This window comes from Ambystoma mexicanum, chromosome 1p (assembly GCF_040938575.1).
Source record: "Ambystoma mexicanum isolate Mex_15411 chromosome 1p, UKY_AmexF1_1, whole genome shotgun sequence".
NCBI lineage: Eukaryota > Metazoa > Chordata > Amphibia > Caudata > Ambystomatidae > Ambystoma > Ambystoma mexicanum.
The window spans coordinates 990,386,009-990,412,726 of record NC_090921.1 but is presented as its reverse complement, the minus strand read 5'-3'; the positions used below and the strand labels follow the sequence as shown (position 1 = coordinate 990,412,726).

General features: G+C 47.8%; 1 protein-coding gene across 6 annotated transcripts in view; it reads right to left on the bottom strand.

Moving 5' to 3' along the window:
- The window catches only part of NDRG4 (NDRG family member 4), an 865,926-nt gene that overhangs the window by 64,456 nt on the left and 774,752 nt on the right, over positions 1–26,718 (bottom strand). For all 6 annotated transcript variants that reach the window (XM_069654558.1, XM_069654565.1, XM_069654543.1 and 3 more), the window contains 2 exons: positions 16,145–16,180; positions 4,572–4,623 (listed from right to left, as the gene is read on the bottom strand). In XM_069654558.1, the coding sequence (XP_069510659.1) occupies positions 4,572–4,623; positions 16,145–16,180 (88 nt within the window). The remainder of the gene's footprint in view (positions 1–4,571; positions 4,624–16,144; positions 16,181–26,718) is intronic.

Below are 26,718 nucleotides of genomic sequence, written 5' to 3'. Positions count from 1 at the left end.
TTATGTATGGTAAGTATACAAGTTATTTTAAGAGAAGTTTTAAAAACTGCAAGAATCCCCACTCACCCCCTCTGAGTGGGAGGATATCAGGTCACAGCGTAAGATACCATAATCAGGGGGCAATGCTTGAATAACCGAGGGGTCGGAGTGGTCACAGAGTCAAGTTTCGGAAAGAAACATTATATCAGGTTGGTGATCATCAATAAGGTTATAACAATCACATGCATGCGCCACCAGGGAACAGACATTAAGTAAAAAACAATGCAAGGATCCTAGCCTCACATCATCAGTCTGTGGCGCACTAAGCAATGACATGCTAAACCCCAGTGGCCAGACAGTATTATTAGGAGCCAGGCTTAGCAAATCCAAATGAGGTATACAGCCAGATGACATGATCCAATTATTACCAGCTGGAAAAGGCCCCCCAAGTCCTGGTCTGCGTACGGACAAGCACAGACGAGCAGAGACGGGCTAGATATAGGCGCGACTTTGGCGCGTAAGGCTCTCGCCGGCTGCGCTCGTCCGCTGCGCTGCCGAGATGTGTGTCCATTTTGTGCACACATGATATCGCACTAGCCAAGCCCCTCCCGCACACCAGAGTGGAAAGTGAAAACAGACCGCAATGCGTGTCTGCAACGAGGAAGCCAGGCACCTTCCAGCCAATGAGGGCTTGTACAAGGAACCAAAGAAATAAAAGCAACCGTGAGTGCTAAAAGGAAATTAATAATAAAAGTAATTAAAGTGGGCCAAGTCGGCTGTTCCTGCTGGTTAGCCTGAGGTTATTAGACTCTGTCGAGGGGGAGTTCATTCCAAAGTTTGAAGGCATTTGTTTTTCTCCTCCAAATAGCGTTTCGAGTTATTTTATTTGCGGCTTCTCCCAGTAATATCGTGGGATTCACTCACATTGAGCAAAAAACAAAAAAAAGGCGACTTTTCAATTCTGAAAAGTCTCTCTGCTGCAAAGCACCAAAGCTGATATATATAAAGGTTTTAAGGAACAGGGGGCACTGTGAAAGCATCACGAAGCAGACACAGACAACAAGTTCAAGTTTGGTCCATAAACCTTTATTAACAAAAAATGTAGGGGTGGAATAAGGCGAAATATAGGGCTTGGCCTATGCTAAGGTGGGATTTCCCTACCTAAAGAAAACTAAGGATAGTATGTGTCAGGAAGTCCAAAGCAAAGGTATGTCTGTGTCCAAAACCTATACTTGCCCTCAGTGTGTAGGGATGTCAGCATAAAAATAAAATGAGCAGTATTCAAAATAAAGGTTCAGAGCTTGATTAATGATAGGTTATGATATGATAGGTTATTTATAACACGCTTAATACTCAGAGGTTTCTAAGCGCGGACCCGGGGATCGAGCCTGTGTTGCTCTGTGTCATCTTGCTTCCAAGGCAAGCACATTGCCCCTGAGCTTTCCTCCCAATACAATTGTCTACTCTCCTGACATTGTACCATGGATTGGTTTGCCACCATGTACTTGTTATGCTTTCTTGTGTTCTCCTGGCTCTTGCCAATGCGTGCTTTTCTCATAACATACAGTTCCTAGTTTTCTCCTGGCTTTGGCTAATGCTTTTTTGTTCATATAATTTAATTCTTTGTATCAGGCAGATTCACAAACTTTCTTTCGCTCTGATCGATATTCAAAACTTGCTTTCACTCAGTTCGAGTTATTACTTATTACTTATTTTCACTCACATTAGCATTCTTAAAATTGCTTGCTTTCTTTCAAATCAATGTTCAAATCAAAGTTCATTACACGCTTTGCGTATGTGCCTGCCAGTGCTGTGTTCTCCCTTCCAGGTACACACACCGGTCAGAACTTACGACTTTCTTGCAAGGTCCTCTGCAACCACGAGTTCTCTCCTTCCCAGGCAGTGCCTCGCTTAGTCTCCCAGCGGTTTGCTGTGGCTTTGCTCATCCAGCGATGCTCCTGCTGCAACTTGGGATTCACATGACCGCTTTGGTCGGTCATGCCAGTCTTCCTCTCGCGGTCTGCCACCTGCCTCCAGAGTCTCTCAGCTTTGCTTCCTGCAGTATAAACTCTGCATCCCCCAAAGGGTCTTGAGCGCTCCACCTGCCATGCCACTTGTCCGGAAAGGTCTGCTTTCACCCAGCAGTCTGTAGCCCTGTTTCAACAGCTGACACCATTTCCACACTGATTCCAGCTTTTAAAGTTCCCGCCACCAGGATTGGTCCAAAAAGGACTAGATCGCTTACTACTGAAATGGTAGTCCTGCCTTACTCTTGCTGGCCTCCTCCTCGTCTCATTACATAACAGATGCCGGTATGCGTGTGTGTGTGTGTGTGTGTGTGTGTGTGTGTGTGTGTAAACTAAATGAGCATGTGTCTCTCTAGTTGGTCTCTTCCTTGTTGCAGTACCAAACTGGGGTTTCTTAGGGAATGTTTTAAGGGAAGAACAGGGAAAGGACTGACAATAGCCTATAAAGGCTTGAGGAATAGAGGGCTTGTTAGGGACAGGTAATGGGGGAATACCATGTCTCACATAAGGACGTGTACCCCCCCCCACTCCCTAAGTCTCCTCCACCCGGGTGATCCTCCCTAGCATATCCACCGCCAAGGGTCAGGATCCGAGAGTGATGGCCTTTCCCTGGCCACCCGACAGGAGGATGTAGGGGGAAGAGAAGTCAGGACGTCCCGAGGTTCCTCACAGCACTCCCATGTCTCTGTCAAATATTTTAAAAACTACTGGTGTATTTAGCCCAAGGAAATTAAGTCAATGCTTTGTCCCCAAATTGTTACATATTTGGTCCACAATTTGCCCATCAGTTTTCACGCTGAGGCTGGTCAAAAACTGCACCTTTTCTCTATGGGAAAATGAATGGGGTTAGGCTGAAAACTGCATTTTTGTTTTCTTAATAACTTCTTCATTTTTTAACAAATGGATCCCAAATTGTCAAACCTTTGGTTTCGAAAATGTTATCAAAATCCATCCAGCAAGACAAAAGTTATTAGCGTCTCTCAGACTCTCTGCTGCAAAGCACCAAGACCGATTTAAAGGTTCTAAGGAACAGGTATCCGCCCCATGTCCCTGTTGAATATTTAAAAAAAAAAAAAACACAGTCAAGGTTTGAGCCCAAATTGTCTCTTATTTGGTTGAAATATGCCAAGCGGATTTCACACTATGGCTGTTCAAAACCTGCACCTTTTCTCTATGGGAAAATGAATGCAACTGGGCTGAAAACAGCATTTTTATATTTTCTTAATAACTTTTTCATTTTCTAATGAATTGTTTACAGTATTTCCAGCTTAGCGGGGCTCTTGACAAACCTTTTGTTTGGCAAGTTTCATCCAAATCCATTGAGCAAGTCAAACGTTATTAGATTCGCTCAGCCACTCTGCTGTAAAAAACACCAAGGGCGATATAAAGATTTTAAGGAGCAAGGGTCACCCCCTTCTATGTGTAATATTTACAAAAATACTGGATGGATTTACCCCACAGCAGTCAAGAGATTTAAGTCAACGCTTTGTGCGTAAGCTGTTTCTTATTTGGTCCAAATCTGGTCTGCGGTTCTTTGGAGCTACAGCTGTTCAAAAACTGCATCTTTTCTCTATGGGTAAATGAATGGGCTGAAAACTGTTTGTGGGGGGGAGGAGGGGGGACTTGACAAACATTTTATTTTGATCATTTCATCCAAATCATCCAGAATGTTAAAGGTTATTAGCAATACAATTCTGGGAAACAATTGCTGCTTTTTCATTTCTGAAAAACCTGCCAGCCTCTAATGCATTGTCGGACACATATAGCCATCATTTTGGGAGAAGGGTGCACCCCCTTCTCCGTAAAATATTTTAACAACTACTGGATGGAATTTTCCCAGATCCCTCCCTCAAATTGAGTCAATGCTTCGTGCCCAAGTTGTTTCGTACCTGGTCCAATTCCGTCCAGCGGTTTTTGCTGTGCACTGCGCAGAAAGTTTGACTTTCCCTCTATGGGGAAATTAATGGGAGTAGGCCGAAAAAAGTGTTTTTTTTGCTTTGCTTTTTTAATTTTTTAGAAATCTTTCCCACAATTTCCAATCTGGGGAGGCCTGTGGCAAACGTTTTGTTTGCACAATATCAGCCAAATCCTACATGCAAGTCAAACGTTATTAGCTATTCCATTTTCGGTTTTCCTATGGAACTTGATATTCACCGGTCGCTGCATTATAATATATATCATCAATAACCTCTAATCTCCTATGATGCACACTGTCACTATTTTCTGTCTTTAAGCATCAACCCTATGACCCTAACAGGTTATCCTGATACACTGTTTTTGAGTGGTGGACAGATACCTATTCCCCCCTCCTTTCTGCCTCCAGAGACATGACAATGCAGCCAAGACAGGTACTTAGCTGAAGACACACCTCTCTCCCTCCCTAATCTGCTGTTTATAAAATGATTATACCCCCAAATGTCAGCACAAATAACGGATGCATGTTTACCATGGCACATGTGTATCTTTGTACAGAAACCTGAGCAAACGCAAACACAGTCACAAACAAATACACACACACACACACGCTCTTTTCTCACAAGTTTAATTCAAAGAAATTTGACTTACTGTATCCCATTCCTTGAAGGAAGTACTTAAATGCTTCTGTCAGTTTTCCGGGCTGTCAAAATAAACAAAAAGAGTATTTATGATGCAGTCGTAGACAGTGAAATGTGCCACCTTTCCTTTCTACAAATATGTAGCCGACCCACATTCACTGACTCTTGTGCAGCATCGAGTAACAGGACTTGGAATCAGATTAAATTACTATGTTGTGTTCATGTGAAATCCAATATGAGATGTACGCTGAACTAAACAATAACTACAGTATACTCCAAGGATAAACCAATTCCCACCTGCCAATGTCCAAAAACATAATCAACACATTCTGGAGATTGCATTTACTCTAATAAAAACACTATGTATCCACCAATTTCTCCCTCGATCTACAAACCACACCTGAATCGAACTGAGACTACCACATTAATCACACCTCCTGCATCCAATACAATTCCCCACATTTACCAAATCATAGTTCCTCAAAAAATGCAGCCACGTTTTCCAAACACCCTTTCATCCAAAACCAACCTCCCAACACCCAATCCCCCTTTCATCCAAAATACCACCATGTATAAACCTATCAAATAAAAAAAGCCTGCCCTATGCATCACCTTCCTTCATCCAGCAAACATATCACTAGACAATAAAATCACTGTAACCCATTCAACCGCATCACTTCTTTTGAACAACTAATGGCTGTTCTCCCTAATCTAACTTCACGTACCAAAAACACCACCCAATCCATCTTTCGTCATCTACTACACCATCATAATCTAATAAAAATGACTTCAGGCACCAAATAGGCTCCCCTCTCTCAAACATTATCGTATTCATGAAAACAACCTAAAAAAGAACTTTTAATTCACCAAATATCTAATCTTAAATAAAACCAAAACTATTCACATAATCTACCCAAATCTTCAAAAAAGATCACTACACCCACCAAATTCTGACTCCTCTAATAAACATCACCCCATCAACAAAGGCTGCCATTGTATAAAAATCATCATGCCATTTATCAATGTGCCTCCGACAGTGAAAAACACGCAATCCAATAAAAAGCACTGCTTTAAAATAAAAAGACCCCCCCAACTACTACTTGATTTTGATCCAGCAAATCACACACCACCCAGAAAATCCTCATATTCAAGTGAACAAACCTACATCTATTTAATGATATGATATGATATGGCATTTATAACGCGCCAAGTGTTTCAAGTGTAATCCTTCCTCTACCAACACCCACCCCTACATCGAATAAAAAAACATTCAATATGATTCATCCCATCTACTTTACATTGTTTACTCCAATAAGCAATACTTCCAGTAACAAGTCGCCCTTTCTTTTTTATAAATGTACTGAATCTATGAAATCCCTCTACATTGAACACATGTACTCCATTCTACATTCCCTGCTCCTACACGTACTACACAATACACTCTACCACATGTATGAAACATTTTCCCAGATGACACATTTCCCCAAGAAACACTTACGTATCCATCTGTAAATTTCAAACCTTCCCACGCACACCCTACCCTTCAAACACCTTTGAACCAATATCTACCACTTGTACAAATATCATTCACCACATCGCATCCCTCACAAGTACATTTTCCTCTATCCAAACACTGCATTGTCTACAACCATATCCGCATTGACCAACTATCCCTGTATAAGCTGACCAACCAAAAAACACTCCTTGTTGAATACCACATCAACATGTCCAACAAATATCGCCATTTGCTTGCACCCTCTGCCCCAACAAAACCCTAGCCAACCTTCAACTCCTACAACACTCTTTTACACTTTCCTCATGAATATGTTATCAGTTACTACACCTCTGTCCTATGACCGTGCACCTCTAATAAATAACTTTGTACTTGCTACTTCTCTCTGTTTGAACAAACCTCTCCGTCTTGTCCCTTTTTGATCATCATTGCCCAAGTCCTTACTAAAACAGCAAGTCCCATTTGGTATGCAGGAACTTTGATAGCCCCTTTAAAAAGATTGTGAGCACAAATTCAGCCCCGATACTGTTAACACCCGGAATGACTCACACCTTAGCCTGCTGTATACTCTTTCTGAGCCAAGTATGTTTACAAGTTGAAAGCTAATCTCCTTTTTCTATTCTTTTTTTTTATAAAAAATTATATAATTTACCTAAGGTTTGAGAGGAGTGTTACTTTAGCAAGCATTTTGCCACCAGCTTAAGCCTTTGGGCACATTTCCAAGTGGTGTGTTCACAGCCAGCCACTGGACGCTGGACCACACGGCCAGTAATCAGGGACTAGTGGAGCATGTAAAAAGCTGCAGCACCTGGGCAAACAGAACCTGCTGCCGTTTTCCCTGCAGAGGTTGTAGTTTGGTATTGTAGAAAGGGTCAGAAGGTCGGTCCCTTCTGTAATAGTGAATGCATGCCTGAGAGTGCCTCCAAGAAAAATTAGACAATCCTCCAACTTCCCATTCAGAACATTGAGCGCCTCTGTCCTATGGTCTGGTGTTTCAGTGGTTAGGTTTGGAGTGAATAAGCTGTACTCGAAACATGGTTCTAAAGATCCAGCACTTTTGGTGGCCTTCCTTCTTCGCATTGTCTTCTCAACCTAGGTCTGCATTTACGAAATGGTGCATTGCAAGGAATATTCATCCTCATTCTCTGACCTAGTGAAGGCACTTACTTTCTTGAGGGAATGTTTCAGTCCAATTACCTATAAAGAGGTGTAACATACTCATTCGCTTGTATTTCTTTCACGTGATAGTACCCGTTCCTATCCCAGTAGACTGTTGCCTCGCCACCGCGTCTGTGTGTGATTGACCAATCACACACAGACGCGGTGCGAATTAGTATGTTACACCTCTTTATAAGTAATTGGACCAAAACTAGTCGCAAGTGGCAGAACTGGGAGCACCAATTGCAGACTTTGGAGAAAAGGATTGTGCTTAGAATACAAACACAGCCTTTCCAAGTTGTACTATTGTGGGGAAACAAGGACCCATAGAGCAAAAGGGACTGATGCCAATATCTGAACCATCTGCGCCGATTGATAAGTGCAGAGACCTGGGAACCGGAACCTACAGCATATACCCTACCGGAACATACAGCATATAGAAGCTTTGCTGTTGGTTTGTCCTGAAGAAGGTTGCTACACTAAGAAGACCCCAAGAGTGGTTATGAGAACAACCAAAACACGTGTAGACATTTGGAATCTGTGAGAGTAATTTCTACACAGATGGGTTTATTGAGCAATAACCTGAACCCAGTACAATCACAACAGCATAGTGGTCATATCTAACCAAAGATGGTTAGATAGAGAACATAGAGAGTATGAATGGAATGAAGAATGAGAGAGAATGAGTGGTAGTGTATTTTGATAGGTGAGCCTGGTCTCAATTGTGGGTTTCTGAATATATTTATTATTTTTTTCCAGAAACACAATATAGATATTTAAATTGTAAAATTCAAAAACATTTCTTTTTGCTTTGTAGAGTGTATATTGTATTTTATATGTTTAAAAAATGTGTATGACACAATAAATCAGATTTTATGTTTTGAATTAACTTAATTATTGGTCGATATTTGTAAAAAGACCACATACTAGCATAAGAGGTCATTCCTCTCTCCGATTGCTCCAATATATATTGTTTCACTGTTGATAGCTTGCAGGACCCGTTGCGATATCAGGCATCCCCATTAATTTTGTTCAGTGGGTGATACAGCCAGAGAGCCCCCTGGAAATGGAAGCCTTGGACAGGGCCTTCCCATGGTTCACAGGACCAATGTTCACAAAAAGTTGAGAGGTTGTCCGGAAACTCTTTGTGCCGGCCACATAAAACTTCAGCGCTCTAGCCACATCCAGCAAGTGCAAAGTCCTTTCAGCCGGTGACGAATGCGTCGGAAAAACTACAGGTAACACCAAGGGATCGTTTAGATGAAAGTCAGATGGCACCTTGGGCATGAAGGAGAGGTGCGTCCGCAGCACCACCCTCGACTTGTGAAAAGTCAAGTAAGGTGGTTTACAGGATAGGGCCTGAATCTCACCCACTCGTTGTGGAGAGGTGATGGCAATGAGGAAAGTTGTTTTCCACGACAGAAACTTGAGTGGAACAGAATGCATAGGCTCGAACGGGGGTTCCATGAGCCTAGTAAGTACCACATTAAGCTTCCACGCCGGGGCCGGTGTCTTCACCGGCAGGAAGGAACGAAATAATCCTTGACAAATTCCTTGACCAACCAGTGTGATCATAAGGAGGGTCGTCCTGGGGATCTGGTGTAGCGGGAGATAGCCGCCAGATGAACTTTGATGGAGGCGTGAGCCAGCCCCGATTTAGCTAACAACAGTAAATATGGAAGCACCTGAGGGGCCTTGACCCCCAGAGGGTCGATCTTCTGGGATTGGCGCCAAACAGCGAATCTCTTCCACTTGAGTCTGTAGCATTTCAAAGTAGACGAAGCACTAGCCTTGGCGAGCACTTCCTTGCAGTCTGCTGGAAGATCGTATCCACTGAATTCTAGTGCTGCAGGAGCCAGGCCTTCAGGCTCTGAGACCCTGGATTGTGGTGAAAAATGGCACCTCCTTCCATGGCGAGTAGGTCTGCGACCACTGACAGCTTGACTGGCGGAAACACTGACATGCTGAGAAGGTCCGGATACCAGATCTGCCTCGGCCACGCAGGTACGACAAGGATCATCCAGCACCGTCTGAGTTGACTGATGACTTGAAGTAACAACGGCAATGGAGGTAACGCATACAGAAAGAGGCCTTCGCAGGGGAATGAGAATGCGTCCCCCATGCTCCCCTGCTGAGGGAACCTGCTGGCAAACCTCCGGCAAACAAGTGGTGGTTGCCACATTTGACGCAAAACTTCTCCACTAGGTCCTGCCGTAGTTCCCACTCATGACAAGAGCGAAGCTCCCTGCTCAGAGAGTCGGCGACCGTGTTCTTTACTCCTGCCAGATGAAACGGAATGAGGAACATCACCTGGGCGGCGGCCCAGTGGCACAAGTCCTGCGCCTCCTTGGAGAGCACCGGGGGTCTGGTGCCCCCATGTTTCCTGATGTAAAACATTGTGGTGGTATCGTCTGTGAAGATCTGCACCACCTTGCCCTTGAGGGATGGCAGGAACGATCGGGGGGCCCAAAACCCTGCCCGTAGCTCCAGAACGTTGATGTGCAACGTCTTCTCCTCTGGCAGCCACGGGTCTCTGGCATGAAGACTTCCGATGTGGGCTCCCCATCCTTCCAGGAAAGCGTCCGTCGTGACTGTCCCCTGGTGTGGTGGGGTCTGGAAATCTGAGCCACCGGTCAGATGCGAGCACATGCCCCACCACCTTATCACCCCACGGAAACCCTCGTCGAGAGCGATCTTGTCCTGGAAGCTTCCGGATACCTGGACCCAGCAGGTGTCTAGGAACTCCTGCAGTGGGCGCATCACCATGGCGATCTTCAGTGCTAGCAGCCGCTGCACCTTGCCCAGGATGGCCGCTATCCTCTCTTTCGACGGTGACGCCAGGCATGACACTGTGTTGAGTCGGGATCCCAGGAACAGAGCGTCCTGCAATGGGGTCAAGCAGGACTTTGCATAGTTCACTGAGAACCCCAGATCCGTCAGGAGGCGGACGGTCCTCGCCGTGTGGTCGATGGCGACTTCTCTTGATCTGGCCCGGATGAGCCAGTAAGGGTAGACGTCCCTTGCAGTCGTAGATGGGCTGCCACCGGCGCCAGGCACTTGGTGACGACTCTGGCCGCCGACTTCAGTCCGAAGGGAAGGGCCTTGAATTGGTAATGCTTCCCCTGAATGACAAAGCGCAGAAACTTCCAATGTCCTATTTCAATGGGGTTGTGGAAGCACGCATCCTGCAGGTCCAACGATGACAAAAAGTCTCCCTCTTCCAGCTGTCTGAGCACATGCTGAAGAGTGACCATTCAGAACTCCTGGGACTTTATTTATTTGTTCAGTTGTCACAGGGCGAAGATGGGCCTCCAGCCCCCGGTCTTCTTTTGTACGAGGAAGTACCTTAAATAAACTCTGGATCCCCGAGTGGGACCAGCTCTATAGCCCCCTTCCTTAACATGGCCCGCACCTCCAGCAGCTGAGGGACATGATTTTCATGCCGGGTCACCGGTGGTATTCGAGGAAACTTTCGTTGGAACTCTAATGTGTGTCCATGGGCGAGAGTGTCCAGCACCCAACGGTCGGTGGTGATGGTCTTCCACACACTGACCAAGTTTGCCAGCTGGCCTCCCACCGGGATGCATGGGTTGGGGCCAATGACTTGGCCGGTTCATTCCTGCTTTGAGGTCGACTGGCCACCTTGCAGTCCCTGACAACAACAACGTCCTCCTCCTCCTGTCGGTTTCCTGGGCCAAAGAGCGGGAGGGTTGATGGTAAGAAGAGGAGCGCCCGCCGGAACTTCTCGAATATCGGGTAGACTTGCCTCCTGAGGACCGAAAGGGCGGCCGTCACTGATGAAGCCTGCCTAGGGCACGTGCCATCTCCGCCTTGATGGCCTGAAGGGACTCATCCACCGCCTTTCCAAAGAGGTTGTCCCGTCGAAGGGCATGTCCAAAACACTGGTTTGGACCTTGTGTGGGAAGTTGGCAGCTTTGAGCCAGCCGCAATGTCAAAGGCAAACGCTATTGTCCATCTGGCGGAACCCTGCGTCCGCGATGTCTGTGGCCACCGTGATAACGTGATCCAAAGCCACCTCTCTCTCCTGCAGAATCTACAAAGCTTCTGACCTCTTATGGTTGGGGAGGAAGTCCAGTAGAGGAGCAAGCTTGAACCACAGCTCCCGGTCGTAGCGTGCCACGATGGCGAGGGCGTTGGTGACCTTGATGGTCGTCACCGCAGAATAGATAACTCTCCTTCCCATTGCATCTAACTTCTTACCCTCATTGTCAGGAGGTGTGGCTGCTGCAGAAGACGCCGAGCCCGACGACTTCTTCCTGGCCACTGCAGAAACCAATGAGTCTCGTGACGGCTGGGCCCGCAAGCACTTAGACGCAGAGTCAGGCCCCCTTTACTTCTTCTCAAGGTAGTCCCTTTTATCTGGGGCTGTAGAAGGGTTCTTCATGAGCGTCAGCCCTTGATCCCAAATGTCATCCAGGAGCGGCACTGAGAGGATAGCCTTTCTCTTTGCCTCGCGGGACTGGTATTAGAACCCATCCTTCTTCTTCTCCTCCGGCGTGAGCTGGAACAGTTCTGATTCCCTGGAGATCATCGCATGGAATGATCCAATCTCATTCGGAGGTCCCCCATCCCACCCTCGCCATCCGTGCCTGTCGTCGTCGCCGTGTACGACCCTGTATCACCTGCATGGGGTGGCGGTGAAGCAGGTGAAGGGTGACAGGGAGGCAGTGGGTGCCTCTTCCTCTTCTTTGCCAGCGGTTCTCCCACCGACCACGGGGCGGAAGGCACAGGGGCCGCAGGCGGGGTGGGTGGCTTTGCTACCGGCCTCCTTCATTGTATCTCAGATACCAACATATGAAGAGTCAAAAGAATGTCCACAGAGAGGTCTCTAGGCGGAGGAGCAGGCGTAGGCAGCTGGGGCACAGGAGCAGGGCTAGTGCCCTCGTCGTCCTGGTGTTCCTTGTCATCGTCACCCTTGTCACCCTAATCGTAGGCAGTGACTCCAACATCTCCCTCGTCGCCAACGTCCTCTTGGGTGGTCTGGAGATAAACAAGCTCATCCTCCTGGAACGGTCTTGGGGAGATGATCGGCATCCTCTTTCGGGGTCTTCTCACTGGGCATGAACAAGGTCTCCCTCCTGGGAGGAAGGTACAATCTTGCCGATGGAGGGGTGCCCCGCGGGTCCGCCCCTGCGGCCTTCAAAAGGGACGCTACCAGCACCTCGATGGAAGGTGCTGCTTTCATCTGGTGTACTTGGGCCTTCACCGTCAGGCCAGGCCCTTTGTCCTGCTTGGACTTCGTGGTCCCCCCAGACCCAAGGTTCCATTTCTATCAGGATCTTCACATGCACAAGTTCTCGCTTACAGTATTTTTCATCGGTCTCCCTCGTTCAGCCTTGGACCCCTTTGTACCACAATGTTTACTCTTGTTCTCTCTCATTCGGGCTCGGACCATGGATCTTCCTCATTTGGGCTCGGATCCTCTTGATATCAAAATCGAATACTTTTTCGAATATGCAATGGGTTTTGCTTAAACCGTTGCAGGACCACTTTGATTCACTTCATACAATATTCTCATCAATCTTTTGGCTTTCATTTCTCTTGGTGGGATACCTTACAGAAACCTTTGATTGAGCACACTCACAGTGCCGGACCACTCTGTCAACGGTATTGCATCTTTCCTTCTCAAGTTCAAACATTAATCAGTTGTTTAGCTTTACTCGCGTCTTTCATCACACGTGTTTAACAATGTTCGTTCCAGCGCTCATTATACAATGTTGCCGCTTGCAACCTTGACTTCAACACACAACGGTCTTGCATTGGTTTCCCCAACTCACTGGCTGTGTTGATCTCTCTGATGCTTCTTTGTTCTTGGAGCCAAGGACGATAGCCTGTAGGCTGCCGCTCCTCCCCACCTTGGTCGGTTACGCAGGAGGACCTTTGTTATCTACAACACACAGGCAGGATTCTTTAGTCTGGTTTCCTGGCCCTATGCTTTCTGTTTCAAAGGATTCTTGAAAGCAACGGTTTCTTGCTGAAAGGTCAAGGGCATTTCCCTCCTTGCAAACCCTTCTTGGTTTCAAGTCTTTCTCCCGTCGTTCAGCTGCCAACTCGAAACTGCTGTTCCTTTTTGTTTTTTGCCTCACTCAGAGTGTGCTCATGGGCTCCGGCTTTTATTTGTGTGTGGAAGTTTAATGGAAGTCAGGTGTGAGTGATTGTCAGTAATTGCCTGACTCTAGTAGCGGGACATGTAAGGTGCACTGCTCGATGGTGAGTCTGTTTTCTCTCAGAGCGGGCTGTCCGAGTGGAAGTGTTTGTGAAGGGAAAGGGTGGGAGGTGTAGGAGGGGGTAAAGGTGTTACTGGGGAAGGGATACCGCCTCTCGCACCTGGTGTCCTACTCCCACTCCCCGAAGGCCCCTCCCCCAGGTAATCCTCCCACACTGGTTCACCGCCAGGGTCTGGATCCAAAGGTGATGGCCGTGCCCTTGCCACCTGAGAGAGAGATCTGCAGGGATTAGCGGGTGAGACACCTTCTGGTTTCTCACAGTACTAATTTTGTTGGCAGCAATTGATCGAATGTTGCTACTTGCCTTACCCTTATTTCGGTAATTCTCATTACAGCATTTCTAATCTTCCTCATTCAAACCCTCCTACGTTCCTATACCTTTCACGTGCTTGACTGCCCTGTTTTACTGCTTGGTAAAAACAGGACGTAAAGTGAGCCAGGTCAACCTATGACTTGGGCTGGGGGCAGATTATGCTTGCGAGTAAATTATGGTGCCTACAAGGGGCCTCACTAATTTAGGTAACACTGAAACATGGAAGATTATACTTGGCACAATGAGGATTACCAGAGAGTAATTGTGGAACTAACCAATTTCTTTTACAAACTCCAAAATTATTTCCAACAACAGTTCTTGTGACTCACCAAATACTCACCCCAATCACAAGTCCCCGTCCACCAACCTCTACCGCTCCAACAACAAACACCTCCCAATGTTCCACAACTACCTCTTTAAACTATAGTCTCCCTCCCTCTATGAGGTCCGCTCGCGGGACCCGCTCAGGACACCTGGTTTCACCAGACGTCCTTAGCGGGTCCCACGAGCGGCCTAGCATGCTAACAACGGCCCTGCCATTCCCCTGAATAGGGAAATACTGGGCACTCCAAGGTCGGAATGGCCCGGTATTTCCCCATTCAGGGTACCCGGACCCGGGTTTGGGGGTAGGCATGCCCTTATTAAGGGCATGGCTACCTCCAAACTCGTAATGAGGCCCACTGTCTGAACACAAGTGAAAAATTGATACTACGGTCTAGGCAACCAGGGCCCTACGGGCAGGCTCTCTTTATTTTATATCTTTCCCTGACACAGGATCTCTCTCTAGGTCCTCTAGAACTCCACTCATCTACCTCTTTGAGGATATTCAACAATCTCATAACTCAGTGAATTGTTTTTTTTGTTTACGGTCCCTTCTCCGCCTTTGCACCTCCTTGACGTTTTGCCACATGATCAATCCTCTGACCTTTCACTCTGACCCATTGGAGAGAGGGTCTCTCTCCCGTCTCCTTGTTTCTCTCTCTCACCACCTCTTTCAACCCCTCTTTTCTTGTACACTCTCTCCTCCCATCTCTTCTCCCTCCTTCTCTGTATTAACGTTCTCCCTTACTTATGTCCTCGACCTTCCTCTCCTTAATGTCGCTGCCCCTCCTTCACACCGTACAGCATGTCCTCTTACTGTATCAGACGTTCTCTTTACCACTCATGATGTTATATCTCTCTCGTCCATCCCCCACTTGACTTCACCCCTCCTTTGCAATCCAGCTCCTCCTCCTTATTCCACTTGTCCACTGCTCCTAATAATTCACCTCTTCTCTGCTCCTCCAGCCTGCCACACCCTCACACTTGCTTTACCTCCGAATTCCCACACCCTTGTTTCTTCACTCCCCTTGTATATGTTGTAGACACCTTTCCTGTGTAGGTCTCTCTGGCCTTTGGGTTCAGGTGTGGGCAACTCTGTTTTGAGATTTCAGACTGGCTACCATGTATTCCTAGGCAGCTTTCCTGCAGTTGTAACTCTTTGGCTCCACCCCCTGTTCCACCAGGTGCTCAGCTTCTTACATTGAATCTTTACACTCCACGTGTGGGGCCAGGCTGCACTTTGGTGGTGGAACAAGCGTAGCATTTTTTCAGCTCTCCTGATTATGAATCTGTCTCCTGTAAATCTGCGACCCAAAGCATATAGTGATCCTCTGCCATAAAACCTTGCTTTCTCTCTCCCTCTGAAGTGCCTCAGTGGCACAAACATATCGCTGTGCTTTTCCTGGCCTTCTATGGGCTTTTGGTATTATGAGGTGTATATTTTGAGGGTTTTCATGAAAATGGATTACCACCTCCGACTGCCTTTGCCATACTCTGCGACTCACTAAGAGAGACAATATGTCATGTGTCGATCCCCTTCCTCCCATATGTGGTATGGTGGGAGTAGCCAGGGAATATTCCCCACACCACTCCCCCAGACTGAGCATCACCCAGTGGGTGAAAACAACCATTCCCCTTAGACATCCCACCATACACCTTCAGGGTAAGGCAGGGGACTCTGTCATAACTCATGACTCCATACTCACACTAATACTGTGAAAACACACTGTTTGTACAAGCCTTCCAAATGTCCTCTCGGAGACAAATGGAGACACAGGCGCATATTCCCTCCTCTGACACAGGGGTTTACCCCCAAACTGTAGCTCCTCTTTACATTTCCACTGAATGAAAGCAGCACGTGAGACCAACCCTGATAAAGTCTATCCTTTGGTACTCATGATACCAAGGAGTACATTACCCCATTCGCCAAAGTGAACTTTACAAACAGGCCGAAGGAACGGGCAGAGAAAAAGAATTTAGGTTAAAAGTCATGCAAGATAATAATTCAAAGGTAAGCACGGAAGACTCACCTGTGTGAGCTGAGGAAGTCCTCCAGAGTCAGCCATCTGCAAAGAAGACAGACAAGGGTTATCTGCAGACAGCTCCCGTGTAATAGGAGAGGCATCTCAGCATGAAGGATGCAGTTTGCCCTGTCTTTTTGGGGGGCAACCGGGTTTGTTAAGTGGTGCATACCATTTAAAGCTACTTTCATGAACAGGTGATACAGGATATGTGAACGCGATTGTGCAGGTGTGTTCAAATATGTCCATGAGCAACAGTTGTGCTCCTAAACGAGTTGGAATGTTGTCTCTGCGATTCACAGTGAGTTTGCAATGGGTTATGTGAATTAGATGGATGAGCTTTTTTGTGGGGAAACCTACAGGATTAACACATCAGCCATAATCTCAGGTGATCACCCATAGTCTTGGGTTAGTATGGGTCGGGAAGTCTATGAGGATGATGGTATTTGAAATGTGCTTTGTTTAACCACAGGTGTGAGAGAAGTCAGGGACTTCATGTACTGCCTGATTATCAGCAGAATGAAAGGGGTACTTCTTGAGGCCTCTTTGAGATTTCAGGCCTCTCCGAAACTTTAGCAAATCTTAAATCATGATTCATGGTGGCCAAACACAGTTGTAAGGATGGCTGCTAGGATCAGAAATCCTTGAAAATGTATCTTGAACATGCAGCGCTTTGTGCACTAGATGCAGAGTTGTAAATTCCAGTAGTTTTGCCACCAGGAGTCAAAGTAGGATCATTGGGATTGGTGCAATATGGCTATGATGTCTCTAGTCAAATAAGAGATGAGCAGAATGGTTCTGCTCTCCCTTGGAAAGTTTCATTTGTAGAATAACTGTTAATGGTGTGCCAGTGTTGCACATGCGACACAACCGCTGCGTGTCCTTTGGTGATTTGGTGGAAGAGAAGCAAGAGGGGAAGGACATTTTGCAGCTGATAAATTGTGCCATGCATTCTTGGATGAGTTTCCTTGTGGAATGACGAAGGTGCCTACATCAAGCTACACACCCAAGTTGCTTGGTGTTCCATTTGCCCATTTATGCCTCTCTGTGGGAAGTGGTGTGCTTTGAATTGAAACTGAACAGGTTACTTTAGAAAGGTTTTGTGTGGGTCCATGTAGTAGAACAAAGGAGTGAGGCAGTTCATCGCTGTGGTGCATTATCATAGCTGTATCTGGGTTCTAGGACTGTAGCAAAGGGAGCTTCTTCAGGTCGGGCTTAGCTCTGTGACTGAGTTTGCTGGTGCACTCTGGCAGTGCTTTACAGGAATTTAAGATGCAATAGGATGGCAGAGGGAAGCGTGTTGGCAATAGTGCAAGTCAACGTTATCAGGGCAGAAGGGCTGCTTCTGATCAGGAGCAAAGCACACGCAGAGTCTCAGCTCAGTAACAGCAGTGGGTGCTGTAGTGAGAACTGAGGTGCCCATTGAGAGCTGTGTGCATTGGTCCAAGGCTTGGAAAGTGGGGGCTGCAGTTCATGGCTCAGTTGTACAGGCAGAACTGTGTTGGATCCAATGCACAGCCAAAGAAGATATCCTGCAGGATAGGCTTGGGTTCTCTAATGTAGCAACTCGATGGAGCAGTCTGGTACTCCAGTGCAAACAAAAATGATCAGTAAAAGAATGGAGTTCAAAATTGTATTTTTATGCAGGCTGTCAGTTGGTCTGCACTTCTAATACATTGGGCCTCATTACACGGTAGGCGGTAGGGACATACCGTTACCGGTAAGGGATTACCGATATCGGTAAATCCCCTCCCCAATCACGACCCGGACATACCGCTATTAGCGGCACCGCAAAGTACGGTGGCACTATTAGCGGCAAGTCCGTGAGCGCGCGGCCCCTCAGACCGGAAATAGCGGCATAGCGCTAATATCACGGCATCACGAGCCATGCGTACATGGCAATACCGGCATGTACTAGACCCAAAGAACCCTTACCGGCAAGGCGCTAATACCGGCATCGCGAACCACACGTTAAAAGAGCACAGCAGAGTTCCAACCTGCCACAGGTGGACAAAATCAGCACAGGTGGAGGCAATGGAGACTGGCAGCACAAAAGAGCACACCACACCCCTCCCCACACCCATTCCCACACCAAGATGGATGCAATACTAGCAGCATTACATGGGCTAGAGGACATGATTGCTGTGCAGCAGCTACAACAACAGGCAGCACAGAGGAGACGCAGGAGGAGGAGGAGGAGGGCAAGACAGGCGCAGCAAGCACCACCAGTGCACCTAGTGATACCACAGAGGCAGCCACCAATTCCCAGGATCAGAGCCAGTCCAGTCAACCTAACCCCTGAGCAGATACACACCCTGTACCGTCTGGACTGGGATACCATCACCACCATAGTAGACATGATATACAACGACATTGTGAGTCTCATTGACATCCGTACTGCCATCCCCCCTCTACTGAAGGTAGTAACAGTGCTCCACTTCTTGGCCACAGGCACCTACCAGCATACGGTAGGTCAGATGCATGGCATATCACAACCAGTATTCTCACGCACACTGAACCAGGTGCTCGATGCCCTCCTGCAGCACACAAGTCAACACATATACATGCCACGGACTGCCCAGGAGATCTCCAACACCAAAGTAGGCTTCCATACACTGGCAGGCATCCCAAGTTGCATTGGGGCCATCGACTGTACCCATGTAGAACTGGTGGTCCCACATGCCAATGAGGTAGTGTACCGTAACAGAAAGCAATACCACTCCATCAACGTCCAAATGGTATGTGACTCCAATAAGATCATCACACATTGCTGTGCCCGATATCCCGGTTCAACCCATGATGCAATGGTCCTGCGGAACTCGACAATACCACGATACATGGAGCGACATGCTGGACAACGTTCGTGGCTACTTGGTGAGTAGCAGGCCGACCACATGTCAGTGTGATGTGGATTGTGAGTGGGGGGGGGAGATGCATACTCCAACTGGGCGTGAATGGGGGGGGGGGAGATGCATACTCCAACTGGGCGTGAATGGGGGGGGGGGAGATGCATACTCCAACTGGGCGTGAACTTGTGTCATGAGAAGAATGGACATACATATTTGCATCACTGTACAGTGAGGCAGCCCACAATGGACCAGAGACAAAACCACATGCCGGAAGTGAGTGCCACGGCAAACATATCAATCCATTACGCCAAACAGGCCATTCCAAACAACATGCACACCGCACAACACACCATTCCCCCATTACACAAATCAGCAACATGCATATCAAAATCACAACTGAAATGTACGCTGAACTACATCAGAAATGGTCCGCGCACATGAGTGCATACAAATGGATCCCCTGTAGCCATTGTGGTGAGGCACACCCGTACCCCACCACAGAATTGCCATCAAACAGCATGGGGACATCAACTAAGGAATGGCAGTGTACTAGCAGTGTGGCACTAACGTTGCCAGGGCCAGGAAACACAAATCACTTAAACTCTGGCGGGACATGGCAATCCCTGCTGTATGCATGCATGGTGCATGTCCACTTGCAAGGACCACCTCACCTTCCCACATTGCAGTTACCCTGATTGCCATGCGTGCTTGGATCAGTGGATGTCGTTGAATATGCAATGTTTGTTTGTGTGACATGTGCACGCTCCACATTATGTAGACACTTACACATACCCATTGTTGCACCCATGCAGGTGATGCAGGTTATCCCCTGAAGAGGTGGCTCCTTACCCCTGTGCGGAACCCACAGAACAGGCACGAAGAGGACTACAATCATGCACACACCCGTACCCGCGTGGTGATCGAGCAGACATTCGGCCTATTGAAGGAACGCTTCCGGTGCCTCAGCAGGTCGGGCGGGGCACTCCTGTACGGGCATGAGAAGGTGGCCAAGATCACCATGGCATGTGTCATGCTTCACAATATGTGTATCAGACGGAATGTGCCAATGCCCCCTGACATAGAACTGCGACCACCGTCTGAGGATGATGACGGGGATGAGGATGGAGGAGAGGGGGCTGCAGGTCATGCAGGTGGCGATGCCCATGAGGGACGTGCTGTGCGGCAGCACCTGATAGACCATTGTTTCTGATGCACATGGATTAAGAGGGTGCAATTGGTGTTCAGCTCAGGGCACGGGGTGTATGGAGGACATAATCACAGTGCACCCTTCAACAATAAAACACACATACACAATTATCAATGTCCAGTCATGTGATTATCCATGCCATTACGTCTGTATTGAGCATTATGACATTCAAACGTGCATGTACCCTCCACCCAAAACACCCCCACCCCCCTCCCCCCACAACTTCCCCAAACACCCTCACCCCCCTCCCCCCACAACTCCCCCAAACACCCTCACCCCCCTTCCCCCACAACTCCACCGAACATGGTGTGCACATCAGTGCTGCATTAGTTCCCAAGTGTCAACAGGGACAGGCTGGCCCTACTTCCCTCCTCCACTACCACCATTGGGGGGTTGTGAGTCTGACCGCCGCAAGGACCGGCTGGACCTGCGCAGGATGGTTGTCTGGTCGGAGCTAGTAGACGAGGGCGTGGCTGGTTGATCTGCTCCCTGTGAGTGACGCATGCTCTCCATCGCCTCAGCAATGCGCGTTAGGACCTGCCTCACAGCGGCCATCTCCTCACATAGGCGCGTCGTGTTGCTGTCCATGGCAGCTTTCATGTCCCTTGACAACACCCGGATCTCCTCCCTGGTCGAGGCAGCCTCGCTCACTTGCCGGCAACCAGGGCATTGAGCTCCTCCTGGCGCTGGCGTATCAGGCTCATGGTGTCGTCTGCGGCCCTGCCCCTGTTACTCCTCGGCGCAGCTTGCTGCATGTGGCCGACATCAGGTGAGCTCGCCACGGGACTGAATGACCCATCCATTGCATCTCCGGCATGCACCTCATGGATGTTGCCATTGGATGTGTTGCATGGGCTGTGGAGTGGGGACAGCTGGGGGCTGGGTGTACGCTGCCCTTCCGGTGTCGGACATGGGTCGTCCACATCACTCATAGGTGCCGTGGCTGCTGCTTCCCCAACGGAGCTATTGGCTGCGGACGGCGTGCCTTCTGGCACTGGCTCCTGAGTGGTGGGGGTGGGTGGTGGGGGTGCTGCCACAGTGTCGGATGGCATTTCGACCCTTGGTGTGGTCGTTGCGTGGGTGGCTTTTGTACGCTGGGCCACTCCAGATATCCCAGTGCCCCTCGATGTACTGGGCCTGGTGCCTGCATCCTTTCCCTTGGCCTGCTTTTTGGGTGGTGGGGCCTGCGTTGCAGCGTCCAGCTCCTCACTGTCAGATTGTGACCCTGTGGGGGAGCAAGACAGGGATAACATCAGTGATGGGTCAACGTGCATCATGCATATGTTGTTGTTGCTGCAGTTCTTTGGATTTGGACATCTACTTTGGGCCTGCAGGTTGTTGGCCAGATGGGTGGGTCATCCGGACATGTGTCAGGGTGACACGTGTGTGAGGTGCTGCATGCATGTGGTTGTGTGGGGATGTGCAGGGCATATATGCAGGGTTGTGTACATGTGTGTGTGATGACCCCATCCATTAGCTGATTCCCAATTCACATTTAGGGGAGGGACTCATGCTTGGCATTGCTGTGTCTTGCGTGGTCACTCACCTCCGTCTGACGTTGTTGCCACACCACACTCCATTCGGCCCACTCCCTCGATGGATTCTATGCCAATGGTGCTGGCACATGTCTCCTCCCACTCCTGCATCTTCATCGGGGATCCACCTCCGCCTCCTGTGCCCATGGCCAGATTCCTGTTGGCCGATAAAATGCTGCGTACACGGAGGCGCAGATCATCCCACCGCTTGCGCACGTCCTTTACGGTGCGGGGGGTGGAGCCCACCGCACTGACTTTCTGCGCCACCTCAGCCCAGATTTCCTTTTTTCTCAGGAGTGCCGGGCGCCGCATGTCGCTAGCGAACACTACCTCTGCATTTGCAGCCAGGGTGTCTGCCAGCATTTTCAATTCCTCGTTTGAGAAGCGTTCTTTGCGCTGGCGCGCATCGGCTTTCTTTAGGGCCTTGGGCATTGTTTGTTCTTCTGGGATGTGGTTTTGCCAGTCGTGGTGTTGCTGCAGGTCCTGAGTGCAGGGGATGGCAATGGATTGTGTTTTTAAAGATGGCCGCCGGGCTCTTTCCCGTTCCGGTGCGATGACGCTATTTCCGGTTCCGGTGTTTTACGGTGACCGCTAATAGCAGTGACCGCTAATAGCAGTGACCGCTAACAGCGGTGGCCGCTAATAGCGTGCAGCATGAGGGCGGAGGTGCTATCAGCACTTTGGTCGGAGCCGGTAAGGTGCTTTTCCGCCATGGCGGTGGGGTCATTTACCGTCATGGCCCTATGCGCGTGTCCGCTAACTCGTAATGTGACGCTATTAGCGGTCTCCTACGATGGCGGACACGCTAATGGCGCCATGACGGTAAATCACATTTTTTAGCGCCTACCGTGTAATGAGGCCCATTGACTTTTAGGTAGACACAGTCTCTGTTACACTCCTGGTTCTAGGAACCTTCCATGTAAGCTCCAGAATGTAGTGCTTTTTTTCAAATCCACTTTCTTATTTTATTTTAGGAGCTTTGACTTCAGGTTCTAGTATGCAATGTTTCTCCATATTCCATCTGAGCTCAAGTTCCATCATACACCGTTTATCCTCGGGTAATTTTCTCAGTGTGCTCTATCAACTCTGATCTCAAGCTCCAACATACAGTGTTACTCCTTTTCTCACTTTCTTAAGGTGCTCTAGGAATTCTAACATTATATACAGGCTTGCAGCGTTAACCCTTTTTCTCAGTTTCGTATGCGGATGCAGGTACTCAGACCTTAAGTGCTGACATAAAACAATACATATTTGGACGGTTTTCCTTTATAATGTGGTTTTATCCCCGATTTCTCTAATTCATGCAGTTTGTCCATTGTGAACTCTCACTCTACTCTCGGGTCTATACGCCATGCCCACTCCTTCCATCGGTCTGCTCTCCCTTGCATGCTGCTTGTGCAGGGTACCCTCCAGCACCTCTGTTTGACCTCAGAGTCTAGCTTCTTGTTCTGCCTCTTGCCACCCCTTTATGTTGTCCAGTGGTTGCTTCTGCCAAGAGGCTCTGAGCCTGACACCAGACAGCTTCTGCCACACCTGGGCTCTCCAGACATACATTTCTCGGGCCTGCACCACAGCCTCCTTTGGGCATCCTGAAATTCAACGGTGAGGACTCCCTCCTTCTTCCTCCAGTGAAGTAAGGAAGACTCCTGCATTTGTTATACTTGTCGGTAAAGAGGGTACTTCATCACACACATCCTCCCTTAATTTCCACATCGCCTTTAGAGCCTCCATGGCAGTGGCGAAGCATAAAAGAAAGTCTGCAGTGTAGTGTCCTTAGAATAGAAAAATTAAGGTTGCACTGTAAAAGAACCTCTCACTAGCTCAGAGTTTTCTGTCTTTGTTTCATGATAATCATAGTATGAGTGTGTGAGATGCTCTGAGGGTGAAATGTCTTCATGTTTAAAATTAATGGAGAGCTTTCACTGCTCACTTGATGGTCGAAGTCTCTTGCTTGATGGTGGAGTATCGAGTCCCCAGTGGGAAAGGCATCCTACTGGTAAAAATCACTGGTTCCTCCTTCACAAGTCTCTGATTTATGAAATGACTGCCTCCAAACCTACCCTTCATGCGTCTGTTTGGAGTGTGAATGGTTGGTTGAAGTCTAGGGTTAAGAGTACCAGTGGATTAAAACTCGTCTTATTCCGATATTTAAAAGCTAGTTTGACATTTTCATTTTAAGGGAATGGGTTTATTTTTGCCCATCACACCTGTATTAGGGCCTGCTTGAGTGGGACATTGAGGGGTTGCATATGATAGTATCCAATAAGTGCCAAAACCAATTGACGGTCTTTATTATTTTCAGCTAGGTTGATGTTGTGTATGGACTGTACTTTGTATCTGGAGTCTTAAGAGATCCTCCCATGTTAGACGGTGGACAATCAGATTGTTGACCTTTGCCTGGCATATTCTCTTTGCTAGGCCTTTAGATCTACCCCTTGCTGAGAAGTTACAGGCTCTTCATGCAATCCAAACATTCATACTTTTAATTGGAAAAGGACTTGGGGAATGGCAAATGCAGTCTTCGCTTTATATTTAGGATGTAGTGGAACTTGCCAATACCATTGCTGTGAGCTCCAGTGTTGAGACATACTGCCTAACTGTTCACTTCATTCATTGATGTGGGACATGGGGTAAGCATGACATTCTGAAAGAGAATCCACCTTTCAGAAGTCTATAATTAATCACCAGACCCTATATGCTTTCGGGAAAAGACAATGGGAGAAGCCAATTCACTAAAGGTTCTTTCAATAATGTCAATTTTCGGCATCTGCTCCACAGTTTCTTTAATCACCGTTCTGCAAGCTTCTGGTAACCAGTGTGCACACAAGCATATGATTCTCCAGGGCAGTTTCCTTATTCAGTGACATGCAATGCATATTTTTCATGGTCTTCTGATGGGTTTTCTGGAATTTGGGCCACCTTCCCTCTGAGGAACCCAAAGGTCTTACTGATCTTTTTTCTTGGTTGGTTATTTACATAATTGGCCTTGTTTCTTCTTCTCTTGGTTTCCAAGCCTTTAATCAGTCAATGTGATACATTAACTCAACCGACTAAAAAATACCATTTGTATCTGCTAACTTAAATTACTGATACATGTAGTCGCCATATGTATATATATATATATATATATATAGGCAATGCCACGGGGCAAGTAACTGGTCGATGTTGGGCCTCAGGATAGCTTTAAGTGGCCGACGTTAGCCGGGGCAGAGGCCGAACAGTCTCCCAAAACTGTACTCGGGCAGGCAAATGCCAGGGGTCACTCAGTCCCCATGTATAGCACCCGGCACCATTTTATTTAAGGCATGTGATGGTGGTAGGGAAGAAATTAAAATGCCATGAGAGAGATATGTATAGGGAAGTTGTATGCCTGCTATAGCAGGACAGCCGGCACCTAGCCCCAAAAATGTAACTCTCTCCAAATATAGATATGTGACTTGTTGTTTGCCATCACTTATAAATTAAATAAGCAGAAAGGGCAGTGTGCATTATGTATTCAGGAGGGTTGCAGACTTGAATCACTGTCACAGATATGGCATATATACAAATTTGAGTTTGTTCTTACTTTCCAAAAATGACTTGATTTTTGCAAAGCACCAAGTAGTTTATATTGGTGATGTCTGTCCTGCCCCCTTTCACACTGGTGCTCTCCTAGATGATTTTAGGGCTGGATGAAGATGTCAGGGATAAGTGAATACCTTGACATCTGTCAATGGTTATATCACAAGCCACACAGGGATTTATTTATAAACAGCAGTTTATTGAGACACTGAACCAGATTTATTTAGTTGATAGTTTAAAGCGTGGAACTAGCTTGAGTGCAGTGAAGCGCTGTACAAGGTGTCAGTAGCCAGAATTTGGGCTGCCACCTTTTAACAGTAGCACAGTAGTGCAAGTAGCGATCTGTGCGTCAGCATACACATCCATTGAGTTTGGTCCTTGGTCAGGTGTTGCTGGAAAAGCCACATTTTGCGATTCATGAAATTGGAGAATTGTGGGGCTATTTCCAGCCAATACCAGATTGAGTGCCAGAGGGTGAGTGCGTGACAAGTGAAGGATTGTTTGCGGGTCCTCTCTTTGCAGATGAGTTGCGAATAGAGCAAGTTGGTCAATTTGCTTGCGACAATCAATTAGATATGTAGAACTTAAGACGTGAGGTACGCTGCTGTGCTACTCGTGACTGCTTTGTAGATGATACATGCAGTCTTGAACAGCATCCTGGCCTGGGGAAAAAGACAACAGTTAGCGTAGGATGCGGGTTATTTGGTCAACTTTCTGCACACCCATAATAAAATGTGCTGCAGCATGGTGGACTGCTGTTATGGGAGCTATGTGAGCAGCTGGGATCCCCGTCAGGAGGGATTACCCCCATCCATGTGTGAGAACACAATGGCCTGCACTATGTCTGGAAATCCAGTGACAGAGTGAAGGGTTTCATTTTGCGAAGGGTGAACATTTGGAGCCCGGCCGGTTGGGCCTTCTTGGGCTATGTGCTTCTGGAAAGACAGGGTGCTGTTGATGATGAAGCCCAAGGATTTTGTGGATTCCGAGAGTTGCGGATCAAATCCTTCTAGTTGGATAAATTGTTGTTTAGCGCAGGGACCGAGGAGGATGAATTCCTTGGATGAGTTAAGTTTGAAGTAGGCAGTCGACATCCAGGACTGGATGATAGCTAGGTAATCCGCTTGAATGGTCTATATTTTACGGACAATGGGCCTCGTCACAAACTTGGCGGTATCCCGGCGGTAAATCCGCCGGGATACTGCCAACGCAACTAGCGTTACGGCATCTTGGTCCTGCACTATTAGCGCCGGATCCTGAGTTGTGGTAAGCCTGCTACGCCCCATTTTCTGTAGAATCCATAGGATTCTATCGGGTAGCAACGGCGCTATTACTGCCAGCGGTATTAGTGTCAGCGGTAATAGTACCGCAAATGCGCAGAAAGTGGTGAGTTTTACCTCCAGAAAATAGCTGGAGATAAAACTCCAACTT